The 16,561-nt window shown below is 44.0% G+C and overlaps 1 protein-coding gene across 1 annotated transcript in view; it reads left to right on the plus strand.

The window, feature by feature from the left end:
- The window catches only part of FAF1 (Fas associated factor 1), a 487,842-nt gene extending 479,360 nt beyond the window's left edge, over positions 1-8,482 (plus strand). The window contains exon 19 of the mRNA XM_052636540.1: positions 8,226-8,482. Coding sequence (XP_052492500.1) covers positions 8,226-8,309 — 84 coding nt within the window. The 3' untranslated portion in view covers positions 8,310-8,482. The remainder of the gene's footprint in view (positions 1-8,225) is intronic.
- The last annotated feature ends 8,079 nt before the right edge of the window (positions 8,483-16,561 follow it).

The following is a 16,561-nucleotide window of genomic DNA, read 5'->3' on the forward strand; positions in this document are numbered from 1 at the left end:
ATAATATTATTTTTAAAAAAAACACATAGGGCAGCCTAGACCTTAGTTTTCTCTCCCTTTGTTCTTCCTTTAACTTTTCTTTCTTTCTCTCTTCTTCCCACCTGAAAACATAAAAATGTCCTATAGGCATTCCTGTGCTTAGCAGCCACAGAAGACCACCCACCCTCACTTCGAGCACCCCAGTTGTTCTACCACACTTTAATAATGGGAAGAATAGCATCTCTCACTCTTTCCTGGAAATCCTCACCCCAGTGCCACTCTTTTCTGTGATCCTGTGAGACAGATTGGTCCAGAAACTATACTGGAAGCTGGAATGTAAATAAGCTGTAGTGAAGCCCCAGCCCCATAGTGCAACCGTTCCAGAATGGAAGTTCTTTTTGCGTTACCACCTGCAGCAAATGTAGAGGAGAATTTGCTAGGAGCTACAGCTGGTGTTGTGGATGATGTTGATGGTCAGTCCCTTATGTTTGCAAAAGACTTTACAGTTACCAAAGCCTTTTCACACCCGGATCAGCACACGACCAGCAGATTGGGTCTTAAGTTCTTCCTCTGATACTTTGTGGGTATAACTGCCCTCTTTAAGGATTCCCAGCTCATCAAAAGGTGTTTAAAGAAAATGAACAATTAGCTGTTAGGACCAAATTGATAGTGACAAAAGGTAGCTTATTTTCCTGTGGGGAACAACAAAGCCTGTGCCACAACAGGGACATGAGCCAGGACAGCTGCAGAATGCCTGCTTTCTTTATGGCCAAGAAAAGCCATTTAGTTACATTAGCTGTCCTCTGTTTAGAAGAAGGATCAGAAGTTAAAAGGAAGTGAAATGCAGTGCATCAGATACAGGCTAGAAGCTCACAAACCTGGGTGCAAATTCCAACATTATCTTTCCTACTTACCTGTGTAATCTTGGGCAAGTCCCTGAACCATTTTTGACCTCAGCGAATTCATTATAAATGAGAATAACAGGAGTACTTATCGCATAGGATTGTTGTGACCATTTAATTAGGTAATATATAGAACAACTAGTATAGTGCCTGACACTTTGCCAAATAAATGGTAAATTTTTTGATAGTGATGACATTGGTAATTATTTTTTAAACTTGTAATATTTAATATGCATGTTTTTAATAGAGTAAGTAATGGAACATGTTTGGGGGCTTCTCAGGTGGCGCTAGTGGTAAAAAAACTCACCTGCCAATACAGGAAACACAGAGACGTGGGTTTAATCCCTGGGTTGGGAAGATCTGGAGGAGGAAATGGCAACCCACTCCAGTATTCTTGCCTGGGAAATCCCATGGACAGAGGAGCTTGGCGGGCTGCAGTCCATGGGGTCGCAGAGAGTTGGACACGACTAAGCACACATACACAGCTAACAGAATATGTTACTCATAGCTTACCAGAAAGACAACTTGTTCTTCCAAGTTCAAAGTAAATGCTAATTTTGAACAAAACCAAGGGCAGATGTATTCAGTTTTACTAAATAGAATATGGGGGTTTACATATGTGGCCTTTGTGCTACCTACTTCATGGAGTAGAGGGAGCTCAGGATTTGGAGAAGACCTGAGCCCCACCAATTTTTAGCTGTATGACCACGTGCAAGTAATGTCCCTATTTGAACTTTGGTGTTCTCATCTGTGAAAATGAGGATAAATTAGTCCAGTCTCTTAGGATAGCTCTAAGATTTAGACAATATATGTTACGGTAGTTGGAGAGCTTGTTAGCACTGAATAATGTTCCATTGTCTGGATATTCCAATCTGTTTACCTATTCACCTACTGTAGAACGTCTTGGTTGTTTCCAAGTTTTGGCAATTGTGAATAAAGGTGCTTATTAAACATCTGTGTGCAGATTTTGGTGTGGACCTTAGGTTTTTAACTTCTTTGGGTAAATACCATGGAGTGCTGTTACTGAACTATATAGTAAGAATATGATTAATTTGGTAAGAAGCCATCAAACTGTCTTCCAAAGTGGCTATGTGATTTTGCATTCCCCCAGCAGTAAATGAGTGTCAGCATTTGGTGTTGTCAGTGTTCTGGATTTTGGCCATTCTAATAGGTGTGTGGTGGTATCTCACTGTTTTAATTGCATTTCCCTGATGGCATATACTGTTGGAGAAGCATCTTTTCATATGTTTATTTGCCATCTGTCAATCTTCTTTACTGAGGTTAGTTTAAGGTTCTGGGCCCATTTTTTAACTGAGTTGTTCATTTTCTTATTGTTGAGTTTTAAGAGTTCTTTGTATATTTTGGATAATAGCTCTTTATCAGTTGTGTCTTTTGCAAATATTTTCCCCTAGTCTCTGTCTTGTCTTTTCATTCTCTTGACAGTGTCTTTTGCAAAGTTTTTAATTTTAATGAAGTTTAGCTTATCAATTATTTCTTTCATGAATTGTGTCTTTGGTGTTGTATCCCAAAAGCTATCACCATACCCAAGGTCATCTAGATTTTCTCCTGTGTTATCTTCTAGGAATTTTATAGATTTGTGTTTTACATTTAAGTTCACAATCCATTTCAAGTTAATTTTTGTGAAGGCTGTAATGTCTGTGCATCTAGATTCATTGTTTGCTTGCAGATGTTCTGTTCCAAAACCAATTGTTGAACTTAGCATTTTTTTCTAAATATGAAAGTATTAGATCCAGACTTTCCTTTATTCAATTTTAAAATAAAAGCTTACCTTAGGAAAGCTAAATAAAACATAAAAGACTAATAATACCAACCCTGCAAGATTTTGATTTAATGTTTGTATAAATATCTTACAGACTATAAAGTACTGTTCATATATTGCAGTTACCGTTATTCTTAGTATTACTCAGCTCCTACTCTCAGGTAGCTCCCAGCCTAGTACTAGTGTTATATTTCTGCTCAGGCATTTTTGTTAAGTGAGAAGCAAAATAGTGTGACTAGAAAGAACCTCAAATCAGAAGTTAGAAACAGGTAGAGCACTGTATCTGTGCCTTATCAACCAAGTGATCTGGGCCATGTCACTTGACCTCTCTGAGCCTCAGGTTGCCCACAGAGAAGTGAAGGGCTTGGACCATTTGGCATTTAAGGAGCTTTCCCACTCTAACATTGTAGGACTCACTCAGTATGGCCTAAGGATGAGAAACTGTCATATTGATTCACATTTTTCTCAGCAGCAATGTAATACTTTTTCAGGGAAAAAATGCCCAGGGAAATAATAGAAGTACAATATACATGAAAGCTCAAACTGCTGAGAAAAGTGACCTAGAAAAGAATAACTCTTTGGCAGAAAGCATGTCTCATTTTTGTTAACATAAACAAAAGCCAGTTTGCTAAAATGTAAACTTGATGAGAACATTTTTTTTCCAGGTTTCTTAAATATAATGAATAAAGTATCAAGAAGATTGACTTTCCTTTTCTAACCTAGACAAAGTCAGGCCGTACTTCTTATCTGAGAACGGCCCCTCCTCCCCAAGAAGGTCCCAAAGGGAGGGTTTCTCTGTTGATTTAGAAAGTCAATAATTCAGTAAAATCCCAAGTAAATGGCAGGACATAAGCTCAGATTGCATTTTTGTATTCGTATTTTATAAACATTTCAGGATTTTTTCCTTGACCCTTGACCTTTTGCCATTCTTATCATGAAGATCTTATATCCTAGAAGCTTGGTTAGAAACAACCTCAGTGTCATGTCATCCAACGTCTTTCTCTGTGTGGACTCTACGCTTAGCAGCACCTCTGGCAAAATAGTCCAATAGTTAAACATATGGATTCCAAAGCTAAATTGCCTTGACTCACATTCTGGCTCTGCCCTTAACAACTTTGAGAACTTAAGCAAGTATTAATATGTTCCATGGCTCAGTTTCCTCATCTGTAAAATAGAAATAACAATTGTGCCTATGTCAGAGGGTTATTATGAAAATTAAATTGTTTTATAAATGTTAAGTGCTTAGAATGTGGCTGATACAAATTAAATGCTCAATAAATGTTAGCTTTATCATCATGATCTTCTTCCTCAAATAAGCCCCTCTTTGAACACTTCCCTTCCCCTCCCAACCCCTGTATTGTCCCCCAGGGCAGCCTGTCAACATGTAGGCCAGTGGCACTCTGGTTATCCTTAGCTTTGGAGTCAGGCAGACTTGACTTTTAAACCTTATTCAATCTGCAACCTTGGGTAAGATAACCCATGGTATCTTCAACTTTAAAATGGTAATAATAATACATACTTTGTTTGGCTGTTTTGAGGACTACTTCAAAAGCATTTCATATGAAGTATTTAGCATGGTTCCAGCTACACTGTAGGCACTGAATATGATTAGCCCTTGAACAACATGGATTTGAACTACACAGGTTCCCTTATAGGCAGATTTTTTTTTCAGTAGCAAATACTACCGGAGAAGACAACGGCGCTCCACTCCAGTACTCTTGCCTGGAAAATCCCATGGATGGAGGAGCCTGGTAGGCTACAGTCCATGTGGTCGCTAACAGTTGGACACGACTGAGCGACTTCACTTTCACTTTTCACCTTCATGCACTGGAGAAGGAAATGGCACCCCACTCCAGTGTTCTTGCCTGGAGAATCCCAGGGACGGGGGAGCCTGGTGGGCTGTCGTCTGTGGGGTTGCACAGAGTCAAACACGACTGAAGTGACTTAGCAGCAGCAGCAGCAAATGCTACAATAATGTGCCATTCTCAGTTTTATCATGGATGCAGAACCCACATACAGAGGAACCACAAATATGGAGGAACTGCATATATGAAGGGATGACTACAAGTTATTATGTGATTTTCCACTGCTTAGAAAGGTGATGCCCCTAACCCCCAGGTTGTTCAAGGGTCGACTGGAATTGATTGCTACTATGATGATGATGATAAAAGAAAAAGAAGAAAATTACAGGACAAGAGGGGAATGAAGAAAGATGAAAGAGAAGTAGTGGCCACACCAGCACCTGCTGCTCTATTAAAAAGTATTTTCTGACCAGCTGAGGTTCTGCTCCCCTACAATTTCACCTTATCATTGCCATCTCTGTTCACTGGAGTTGCAGAGAACACATCTGCTCTGTTTGCCTGGCTTATTTGCCAGCCCTGCAGATGTTCAAAGAGGGCACACAGCCCCCTCCCTGCCCCCACAGCAGCAGGAAGACGTACCCCATTTTTCAGATATGTGTTAGAAAACATGGTTTTTAGATTCCTCCCTAACAGGAGGTCCCTCCAGCACACTCCCAATCCTTCTTGAATGGGGCCCAGAACACTTCAGGATCATTTCACAGTATAGCCACAGTCTCGCTGAGGAAAGGCATGGCATCCTGCATCTCACTAGGTTCTGTACAGTCTCTCTGTCTACTCCAGACAGATGAGAATGGAAATGAAATTGTCCTTGTTCACTTTAAATTTCTGTCTGAAATGACCTTCAGAGAAAAAAATTGCTTGTGATACGGGGCACCAGAAGGAGCAGCCCCAACACGACCACATTTAATGTGAGCAGTCTTTTGGTGGCACAGCCCTGCTGAAGGGATTCTCCAAGTACTGAGACATTGATCTATCAGAGAGAAGGGAGCCCTTCTGCTGAGCAACAAGATGGAAATAAGAGAGAGAGCCTAGTGCAGGCCTGGGCTCCAGAAGACTTTGGGGAAAGAGCTCCAGCTAAAGTTAGGCAGATCCAGTCCCCACCCAAGGCAGTGCTCCAGCTAGTAATGGCTGCTACCAGCTGAGCACTTACTGGTTCAGTCTCTGTACCAGAGCCTTCATCACCATTATTCTATTTAACTAGCACAACAACCTATAAAAGAGAAATCTACTATTCCCATCTTATAGGTGGGAAAACTGAGACTCTTGGGTTGTATTACTTCTTCAAGGTCATATAAGTAGTAAGTAACAGAGCTATGAGTTTGAACCTGTTGCCTCACTGTGTTTAACTACTGTACTGTATAGACAGACGCTCACTAACTATGTGGCCTTAAACAAGTGGCAGCCATGTTGAGCCTCAATTCTGTCATCTCCGTCTTACCTTGCCTAGTTAATTCCCTGGTGGCTCAGAGGTTAAAGCGTCTGCCTGGAATGCAGGAGACCTGGGTTCGATCCCTGAGTCAGGAAGATCCCCTGGAGAAGGAAATGGCAACCCACTCCAGTACTCTTGCCTGGAGAATTCCATGGAGGGAGGAGCCTGGTAGGCTACAGTCCATGGGGTCGTGCATAGTTTTTTAGGGATTAAATTAAATAACATATTTAAAGTGCTCGACATGTAATAGGTATTCAAGAAATTACAGTTTTCTCCTTCTCAAATCCCAGCTTTCCCACTTAAACTGACTGGGAAAAATCACTCAAATTTTATCAGACACAGTGAAAACTGGGTGTGTTTTCCGAACATCTAACCTTGTGTATCGATAATACGCCCTCCAGGGTCCAATCTCCCAGCCTCTTTTGCTTCTAGGCCCATCTTTCTGCTGGTATGCACAGCCCTGGCACTATTATGATTTTGGTTTCTCCCAGCAAACATCATATTTATGAACCACAAATAACAAAGTAGAAGATGCTGGAAGAGCTCTGGCTTGTTAATTAAGAACAATAGCAGAAGCAGCTGGGCAGAAAATGCCAACGAGTCAGAGGCAGAGGCAGCATAGCTCTGTTTGTTGACAGAAGAGAGCGCAGTGTTGTACGTTAATTGGGAAGTGGGTAAATATTTGCCTGCAGCTTGCCCCCCCTCAACCCCCCCCACCCTCCCCCCTGTGCATTGGAAGACAGACAGCAGGCTAGGCTCTCCCCACCACCTTGTCTGCCCATCTGCCCAGAGCCCAAGAGATATCAGTAGAGCAGCCTTGCAATGGGTTCCTTGTAAGCAGAGAGGATTCTGGAGGCGGATGTGCCTCCTTAATGACCCTCCTGGGCATACCAGATTTCCATCTGGATACAGTCAAAGATAGTGTTCCCTTCTTCAGTTCACCACCCTGCCTGTGACACTCAGGCCCCCAGGGTGTCCCCTTCCCATCATCTTGGAGAAGACAGCAGAGCTATCTCATTAGGTGTGGCTTGAGTTGAGCAGAGGACAAGATTGCCCTCTCAAGTGCTGTAGTCTTTGCCCAGGGGCCCAGAGCTCCTATACACAAATCTGACTGAGCAGACTGCCCAGCCTCCCATCACACACACTTGGAGCTGTCCGTTTATCTGTGTGTCCATCATCCACCCTTATAGTTACTCACATGTATGGCAGCCATCGTTGAATACCTGCTCTGTGCCAGACACTGTGCTAATTATGTTTTTCCTCACTTAATCCTCATATCAGTCCTACAGGGTTGATACTAACTCCACAGCCACAAAGCTAATAGCTACGCAGTTGTGATTTAAACCAGAATCTTTCTGGAGTCACAGCCCATTGTCCATATCACTAAACTAGTATTAGTATGTCTCAGCTTTTTAAAATTCATGTTCCCTTTAGGAAAGTTTGGGTTTTTTTTTCTCACTCTTGGATTCAGAAAATCCCCACATGACATCCTTGCCAGTGATCAAGGAAGCCATAACCCTAATATAGGGTTTGATTTGGGGTGTGATCAACATACCCCAATGAGCCAAGAAGACTCTGTCTAGCTTTATTCCCTGTACTAGTTCATATTATAAAATAATTTTTACTTCTAAAATATAAAGTCATATTATGGCATCTACTCCCTCCTTTTTTTGGAACTAAATATCTTCACCAATGCCACCAACAGGGAGACTGATATGCCTCCCTAGGGAGCCTCTCCTCAGTAGGGGAGATGCTCGTCTCTGGGCTCCATGGGATGGGCACCGTATAGTCTCTGCTGCAGGTGTGTTCAGCATGTAGATCAGCCCCAAAAGCTTAGCCCTCTCCCACCAAACAGAAAAGGTCCTCCCTGCTGTCCAGAGTTAAACAAGTATGTGTCCTCTGGAATGCCAATCAGTTTTTAACCAGCACCCTTTCCTAAGGCCTTCCTGCTCTGTTGTCCCAGCTGAGCTGTGGGTCTCCACCTGCCCAGGAAGAGATTCCAGCTTCTGAACGTACATCCTGAGGTCAAATGCTAGTTCTTCCACTAAACTATGAGACTTGGCCTCTCTGAGCCCTGGTTTCCTTGGTTATAAAATGGGGACAACACCTACCTCACAGGGTTATTTTGAGAGTCAGATGAAAATAGTAGGTGTTAAAATGCTCATGCTGGTACATAGTAGGCTCAAAATCAAAGTTCAGGACAGGATCTGAATGCCATGAGAGAAAATAGTGCTTCTTCCAGTCTTTTGAGTATATATTTTCTTTCTTTTTAGGTAACCCAGCTGGACCCAAATAAGTCATTATTGGAGGTAAAGTTGTTCCCTCAAGAAACCCTTTTCCTTGAAGCAAAAGAGTGAACATGGCTCAGTGGTGGAACCAGCCATTCCTTGACAAGCCAGAGGCTGCATCAAGAGGAGGGCTCCTCATCAACCCATTTACACGCTCGTCTCACTCAACTCAATGTCACACTTCTGCCTCTTGCAAGATTGCTGGAAAAAAGTAATAATAAACATAGCTACTTAAAATTTCCCATCCGCGAGTATATGTTCCCAATCCTCATTGTAGAGAATTACAACTCTTCCACCCTGACCCCCTTCGCCTCACCTTTGTTCAATGACTAATGCGCTGGTAAAGTGTGAGTGATCATGAAGTAGGATTTTTACCTCTCCCGTGCCTGTCTTCACACAGGGTCTGGGACCATTCTGCCTGACCTGTGACACCAGGCTGCTGTGTATTTGATATGTCTCATTGAGCCAGGGCTCATACACCCCTGCCTTTTTCTTTTCATGACTGGATTTACTTTGTCACCTAATTTTAAGAGGCAGGGGGAAAAAGTCAAATGGGACTTCTTGGCATGGAGATTAAACATTGTTGTAGGAAAACAAAAGGCATATCATTTTTGTTGATACTTCCTGACTCCTTTACTAAGATGTAAGGTTGTGTTTGAGGACTGCATCTGACATATAGCAAGATATTTATTTATTGCTGCTGCCTTGGGTCCCCAGGACCCATCTGGGAGTTATTTGCTGTTCCATTACAGTGTGAGAAACTGTTTAAGCTCACGATGTGAATGTTGAGATAGTGTGAAGAGGACCAGTACCAGGACTTCAGTGTCTGGCCCAGCTGCAGAAAGCTGCTGTTAGGTTTGCTCTTGGGCAGGTAGAACCTCATGGATACCAGCTCCCAGGTTGCTGGTCCATCAGTGTACACTGAACGCAGTTCTCTCTTGCGCTTTTCTCCCTCTACTCCATCACACATTTGGACCCTGTCACTTGGTGTTTTAAGCACCTTGACTGATCAGCCACCCCATGGACTCTGAGCCCGGCTGTAATAAGGAACCTGCCCCACTGTTTTAATGTTTCAGTATTAGATGGTAGACTCCTATCTCAAATGGAAGGGATCTCATTCTGTGGCTGAAAATTCTGATGTCATATATTTGAGAGAGCAAACCTGCGGGCTCAGCTCAGAAGACATGTATTGCCTGAACTTACATATAATAATTTGGGATGATTTAGTAAATGTGGACTATTAATAATCTATGGATTTGGGGGTGGGAATTTAGTTCTTGCAAGAATTGTTTATACCTTCACCACTAGTGATTTCTTTTCAGTCTTGAAATGTTTTTCCGTATCTGTTTTTGTATCACTTATGGTCTCTATCCTAGGCTTTGGGATCCTGATTTGACATTTTGTATGTGCCCAGAAGAGTCTTAAGCGCTGGGTTTATCCCCCTGACCCAAACCAAGGGGTTCTCAGGAGACTCTAAAAACAGCCTGAGATATGCCTGGTCATTTTCCCTCTGCCTAGAAATGGGCATTGGCCAGGAAAATTCCACCTGTGTCTTTTCTCTGACACGCAAACCAGGGACCTCCCCTGAACACTCTGTTAAGAGAAGTGTGTTCCTAACAGACTAGTGCTACATCTGCCTGTGTACAGGCTTTCTCTGGCCCCAGGGAGGCTGTAAGGAAAAGACACCCAAACCGGGGTAGTTCAACCTGAGCACTTCCTCTCCAGCTCCATTCCTACCTTCCCAAACTGATGGCCCCACAAGACGCTCATTTCCAATGCTGCAGATGTACTCGGGCACCAGCTCTTCTTTCTCCAGGGAGCCCATGTTCTGTAGCTGCTGTGGAGAAGCAACAGCCCTGAACTCAGGCCACACTCAGGACCAGCAAGCAATGGTGTGGGTGGGGACTGGAGGGAGGCGACTCTCGAGTTCACTCTCGTGTCTGACCTGTTCCATCTAATTTGGGTTTGACTGCATCATATTGTTCCCCTCTATCACCTTCACTTCTGTATTCCAATAATATAGACTTTACTCTGAAACCGATTTCATAAAAGTTATTAAATGCTACTTGAACCTGTATGAAGTTTACACACCCTTTTTCAACCCTGCCTTGAAAAGTTCTTGCTCGGTCTCATGAAATCCTATTGTATTGGTCCCTCTGCTAGGAGACACCTCAGCTACGTATCACTGTTCACTCATGCCATTCTGTTCTACTGAGCTTTAGAACAGGAGCCCAGAGCAATGTTATGTCCTTTCTTACAAACACAACATTAAAATGACATAGAAAGTTAGGAACCAAGAAAAACGTTAAATCACTTACTGTCCCCACAGAAACAGCAGTGTCCTTTGTAATTCTTCCTCCTGCCGTTGGCTTTACTGCTTCCTTGGGCTTTACATCCCAGCCTCCAGACACAGAAATGTGTCCGTCAGAACATGTGCCCTGTGTTCTTGCCCAGCTGTCTAGAGTGACATTCCAGGGCTGCAGTCATCCCTGCCTCAGTCCAGTTCATTCCTTTGTATTTCTTGGATTATCACTTGCATGTTTGGGAAAATTGTTTGGAGGTTTAAGGAAGTATTGCCACTTTCCTGCTGCCTCTCAGAAGGTGCAGCTTGGGGGAGTTTGCTGGTTTACAGTGGTGTTGTGCTTGGGCATCACTAGTTTTTTGGGACACACAGGTGTTCATTTTTGAATCGCAAGCATCCAAGTTGTGAGTTCTTTTATGGAGTCTTTCCTTTTCAGTGTAAAAGAAGAGGATTCAGGTTTTTATAGATTTTATTGGTGACATTAAAAACATAAAATAAGTCTGCAGTTGTATTAAAATTTCTACTCTCAAAGCTAGCCATGCTGAGTCAAATGTGCTGGTCAGTGAGATTGCAGAGCTCCAGATTTTCCTGAAAGCACAGAAGTTCATGTGGATGTGGGAGGAGGTCTTAACTGTCTCCATAAGCAGCATCTCTGATTGACACACTTCCACCATCCCCTGCAGCCCCTCATCCGACCAGTCCTGAATCCCACAGGCAGATGGGATGTGGAATCTTAAATTCACTCCAGGAGTAATTCACTTTATAGTCTAAGTGACCCTTCCACATGCATTATCTCATTTGACCCTTTTTCAAATTCTTGGAGGGAGACCTAAACACACACACACATACACAACATTCCAGAGACTACAGTGTCTTTCACTTTGAACCTTGGTTCTGCCACTAAATAGCTGTGTGACCCAAGGTGAGTAAATTATTTGAACCTCAATGTGCTGATAACATTTGCACAGCACTTTGCATTTTAGCACACCTTCCATAGCCATCATTACAGTCCACTGCAATGAGGGAAGCATGCCAGGCATGATCATTCCATTTTGTACATGAGGCTCAGAGAGTAGATGCTTGCCTGAAGTCGCAGAGAATGGCAGTAGAAGAGTAGAACTCAAGCCCCAGGCTCTGATTTTCAGGTCCACAGCTCTTCCATAAAGAACTAAATTTCATGTCCAAACATGGATCTTAGAACTCCCTACAATTGTATACAAAAAGTTAAATGTGTTCTATTCTGGAAGGAGAATCTGTATTTATCAGATTGTTAGTGGGTTTGATTGACACCCCCCCCCACTTACATTATGCAGACAACATCAGACCATTTGGAAAGCTGAATCTGTCCGTTCTTCTCATCAAGTCTTTTTTTTTTTTTAATCTAAAAGTCACAAAGAGGGTCAGATGCAACAACCAGGCTTTCCTGCCTTGAACCTCCCTCTACATTTAGTGCTTCTCCTTTGTCCCAGTCTGCTTTGGAAGATCACCATTAATAACCCCAACTGGCCATGCAGCTCCTGCATTTTGAAAATCTCCTCTGAAAGGAAACACCGATAAAAGAGACCTGCTCTCCAGTCTTCAGTCTATTAACTGTGACATAATGTGTGGTTAAGAGAATAGCCTCTGGAGCCATATTGCCTGAATTCAAGTCACTCCCCCACTTAATAGTGTGCCCTTGGGAATTACTTTACCTTCCTGTGCCTCAGCTTTTTAGCTGTGAAATGTATAATAAAAGTACCTGGTTGATAAAGTTGTGAAGATTAAATGATTAACACTCAACTCTTAGCTAATATGTAAGGGAGTTAGAGAACAACTGCTCTTTGGGTGATGACAGCAGTATGAAATGGCAGGTTATGGGGGAAGACACAGAAAACATGAAAAGCAGACACAAGAAGTCCAAAGCACTGCTCTGGGGTCCTTCAGGGAAGGTCAGAGAGCCCTGCACAAAGTGTCATTGAGTTACTGGTGTCCGTAAGGGTCAGCCCAGGGTGTTGTGAGAAGGTGGAGGAGGGAGGAGGACTAACTTGCTGAACACTCAGGATATGCCCATATTATACTTAGAGCTTTGTGTACATTACCTCCTGTAAGACCACAACCACCTGCTAGGTGGGTCATCTCGACCCCGCTTTGAAGAGGCAGTGAACTCACAGTGATGTAGTGACTTGGCCGAGCACTAGAGCTAGTGCAGAGCAGAGTCTGGGACCCAGATCTGCAACACCAAAGCTTCTGTGTTTATGACAGTTCAGTGCCACCTTCAGCTAAAGTATGACACAACTAAAGCATTTCAAGTAATAGTTACAATAATAACATCTTTTAAATGTTGGTGGATGCCAAGAGGGATTAAAAAGTCACATTTTTATAGGAAACTCAGCTTTCCAAAATGACTCATTCCCCAGAGCATCAGAGCCAGAATTTAAGCACTGCCTCTTAAGTACATGCACTGATTTAAGAAGGTTTCCATAGCTTCTGCTTCTGACATCTCCAAATTCCACTCCCTAAACCTTCATCCTTGGTCCCTACTGACCTTCATTTCTCACTTGGCTTATAAAACTACATTCTAACTGATCCCCCTTTCTCCAGTCCTTTCTCTTCTAGATCAGTCTCCACCTAACTGCCAGAAAGAGCTTTCTAAAACACCTGCCTTACCATGCCACACGCCTGCTTATCCCCTCAAAGGCTTCCTGTTGCCCTCCAAATAAATCCAAACTTGACTTGGATTTAAACCACCTGTCATCTGTCCCTACTTCCCTCCCCATCTGTATCTCCAGCCACGCCCTCAACACACATCCTGAAATACCTGCAGTTTCCTAAAAGCATCAATTTTCTAGGCCCTCTCCCCTGACTGCTCTTCTATCACCATAAGACTCCTTGCACCATCCATCCATCCAGCCCTCACTTTCAGTTTAGGCTTCACTTCCTCCACGATGGCTGGTATACCAGACCATAGCCACACCCCGCACACTCTCCAGGTTAGGGGACTGTGCTGAGCTGGATTGGATTTGTTGCAGCACTGAATCGCTCTGAACTGGAACTCTCAGCTCACATGTCCCTCCCCCGACCCCAGACTGTGAGCTCCCCAAAGAGTCTGAGTTACTTCATGTCCTCAAGGCCTAGCAAATTGACTCGAAGTAAGCACACAGTAATTTGGACTTACTAACCAAATTCAAACAAAGAAATGATGGTCACGTATCAATACTAATAAGGTGGTCACTTCCATCTCTAACATCCAGCCTTTCTGGGAACATTGTGAGAGCAGAGACCAGATCGTAGTCATCCATTTATTCCCTGAGCCAGCCCAGGGTCTGGCACGTAGCTGTTGGGCACCCAGTAGTTACTGAAGCAGTTAATTAATTGGAGCTGGAGCAAAACCAACTGGCGCTGGTGAGGAGAAAGAGAGTAGAGGAGTTGGTGTTGAGTGCACAGGTAGGCTGTGCGTGGTGCTGGGGGCTCTGTGCACTGTCCTCCCACGACTGCCTCAGCATCACTCTAAGGTCCCTACTGTTAGTGTCCCTTATGTAACCGGAAAACTGAGGCTCGGAGAAACTGCCACTGTCCAAGAGGCATGTCCAAGTAGGGAAAGAAGCTGACCTTCCAGTCTGGATCTGAGGCCAACCCTCATGCCTGTTCTGTTTCCCCTCATCAGTGAGACGCCTTCCATGAGCTGCTTCAGTAGCTGTAGCTTCTAGCCCACAGATAACAGAGTATAGTGAACATTCTCACCCACTCCCCTCTGCCTTCCAGGACTCTGCACTTCTTTATTTTCCCTCCCACCTCTCTGAAAGGCCCCCTCTGTCCGCTCTGTAGTCTTCCTGCTCTGCTTGCCTGTGAAATGTCAGCACCCACTGAGTTCCTTCCTTTGCCTTCTGCTGTTCCAAACCTTCCTTAGATAAGAAGCTATTTGTACTTTGATACTCAGTTCAGATTTTGCCTCCATGAGGATAGAGTCCGTGTCAATCTGATCATTGACAGATCCCTTAGCACGGGCCTGGCACTGTGCAGGTGCTTGATAGATGGCTGTTATGATGGTGAATATTTATATCATGTTTATTGTATGCCAGACACTAAGTGCTTTACTTGTATTAGCTCATTTACATCTCACAGCAATCCTATGAAGTAGGAACTATTAATATTACTATCCCCACTTTATTGGTGAGCAAATTAAAGCACGGGAGATTAGGTAAGTAATATGCCTGAGGTCATACAGCTGGTAAACCAAGAAGTCAGATTCAAACACAGACAGTTTGTCTCCAGAACTCAGGCAATGATCACTCCACCCCACTCCTCCTCCTCCAGGTAACCTCATGGAATCCCCAGGATGAGTTAGGGCCCCTTCTAATCCCTGTGCTTACCCACAGTAGAGCACTTATCACATCATTGTGATTATTTGCACAGAATCTCCTCTGTGGACCATGACAGGCGTGTCCTCACCGGGCCTGGCATAGGGCACAGTCAGTGAGTGTTATATGAATGAATGAATAGCAAAACTGCCCTCTGAGGTGAAATATACAGGATCTACAATCCCTGTCTCTTACATTGATAAACTGAGGCTGGCTTAGTGAGGTTAAATCATTTGCCCAAAGTCTCACAGCTACTATATAGCATACTCTAAGATAAATGCTTTTTCCATCATGCATTTTCATCAAATCAGCATTAGTTGAAGTACTTTTAAGGGCACTTAAGTGGCCTTTTCCTTATGGAAATTGGGTCAGTTTTGACACACATCCATCCATCATTTAGGCTTTTTGTTAAACACAGATTTGCAGCCTCTACCCTTGACCCAGAAGTCCCGGGTTGGCCTGGGGCCACCAACTCCAGGGCAGTGTGGGCAATGCTTTTAGGAGTGCCAGGAGATGTGGGACCCCAGAGGAGGCCCTCATGCAGGCAGTCAGAGGGGCTCTGGGGAGGGGTGAACCCCATCTAGGAGCTCTGGCCAGAGTCCCCTCTGTAATGAATGGGCCACCCAAGCCCAAGAGTCAGATCCCAGAGTTAGAGAAGGTAGGCATCCTAGGGATCAGATCTGCCCCTCTGGGCTCAGGTCTCCAGCCCCCTGGAAATGTTCTTGCCTTCCTTGGGCACACACTGCTAACATTTGTGTAGGACTTTTCCAAGGAGGTGGCAACAACGAGAGTCTTACTGAAATTTTTCTGTGTTTGGGGGGTCAGGTGGAAGCACATGCATGGGAAACCAGGTGTGGAGGCCAGGAACTTTGCTCTATTCCAAAGGTGGATGCCAGGGCCTCAGCTGGATGGCGCATCCTACGTGGGGATCATCATCTTCCTAGTGGGGTGTATGCATAGTCCTTCTCTCATTTCAGAGCATTTCCAGATCAGCAGGCCTACCTACAGATGAGAAAATGGAGGGCCAGAGCAATGAAGTGACTTAGCCAAAGCCTCCCTTCTGGCCTCCTCAACCACACCAAGCATCAGTGGGGAACTGGCTTGCACAGCTATTGCCTACATGCCTCCGTTTCTTCATACGAAAAGGGGTAGGTTTTATGAGTTTTTTACATGCTATGGGAAGTCATGAACATAGAATGAAGAACAGGTTCTGTGGAATAAAAGTGGTAGTGTGCCATGGGGGTCCAGAGCCTACTAGGGGATCTCTCCTAGGAATCAGCAGTGCCAGGCATGCTCCAAATAGTGGAGGCCCCTGAGAAGAGAAAAGGTGAGGATGCTTCCAGAGGCTGGGGGTGTGTCCTGAGCTGGGCTGCTCCTTTCTTACTGACACTACCACGTTGTGCCTTGTAGCAGACATGCTCTGGTTAATGGAGTCCCAGGAGAAGGTGATGGGCAGAGTGGGTGAAGTGACCGAGGAAGGGAATAGCCCAGGCCTGCTACAAGCTCTCTGAGCCATGCAGATCCATCAGAATTCTGACTCTGGAGGGGGTTTTTCAGATTTTGATTCAAGTGTGGAGGCTCCTGTCACCAGCTCTCCAGTCTTCCTTCTGATGGAGGCAAAAACAAAAGAAAAAGTACTGAAAAAGAAACAGTTTTCCTCTCTGAAGAAAGACAAAATCATT

The sequence above is a fragment of the Budorcas taxicolor genome, chromosome 3 (assembly GCF_023091745.1).
Source record: "Budorcas taxicolor isolate Tak-1 chromosome 3, Takin1.1, whole genome shotgun sequence".
Lineage (NCBI taxonomy): Eukaryota > Metazoa > Chordata > Mammalia > Artiodactyla > Bovidae > Budorcas > Budorcas taxicolor.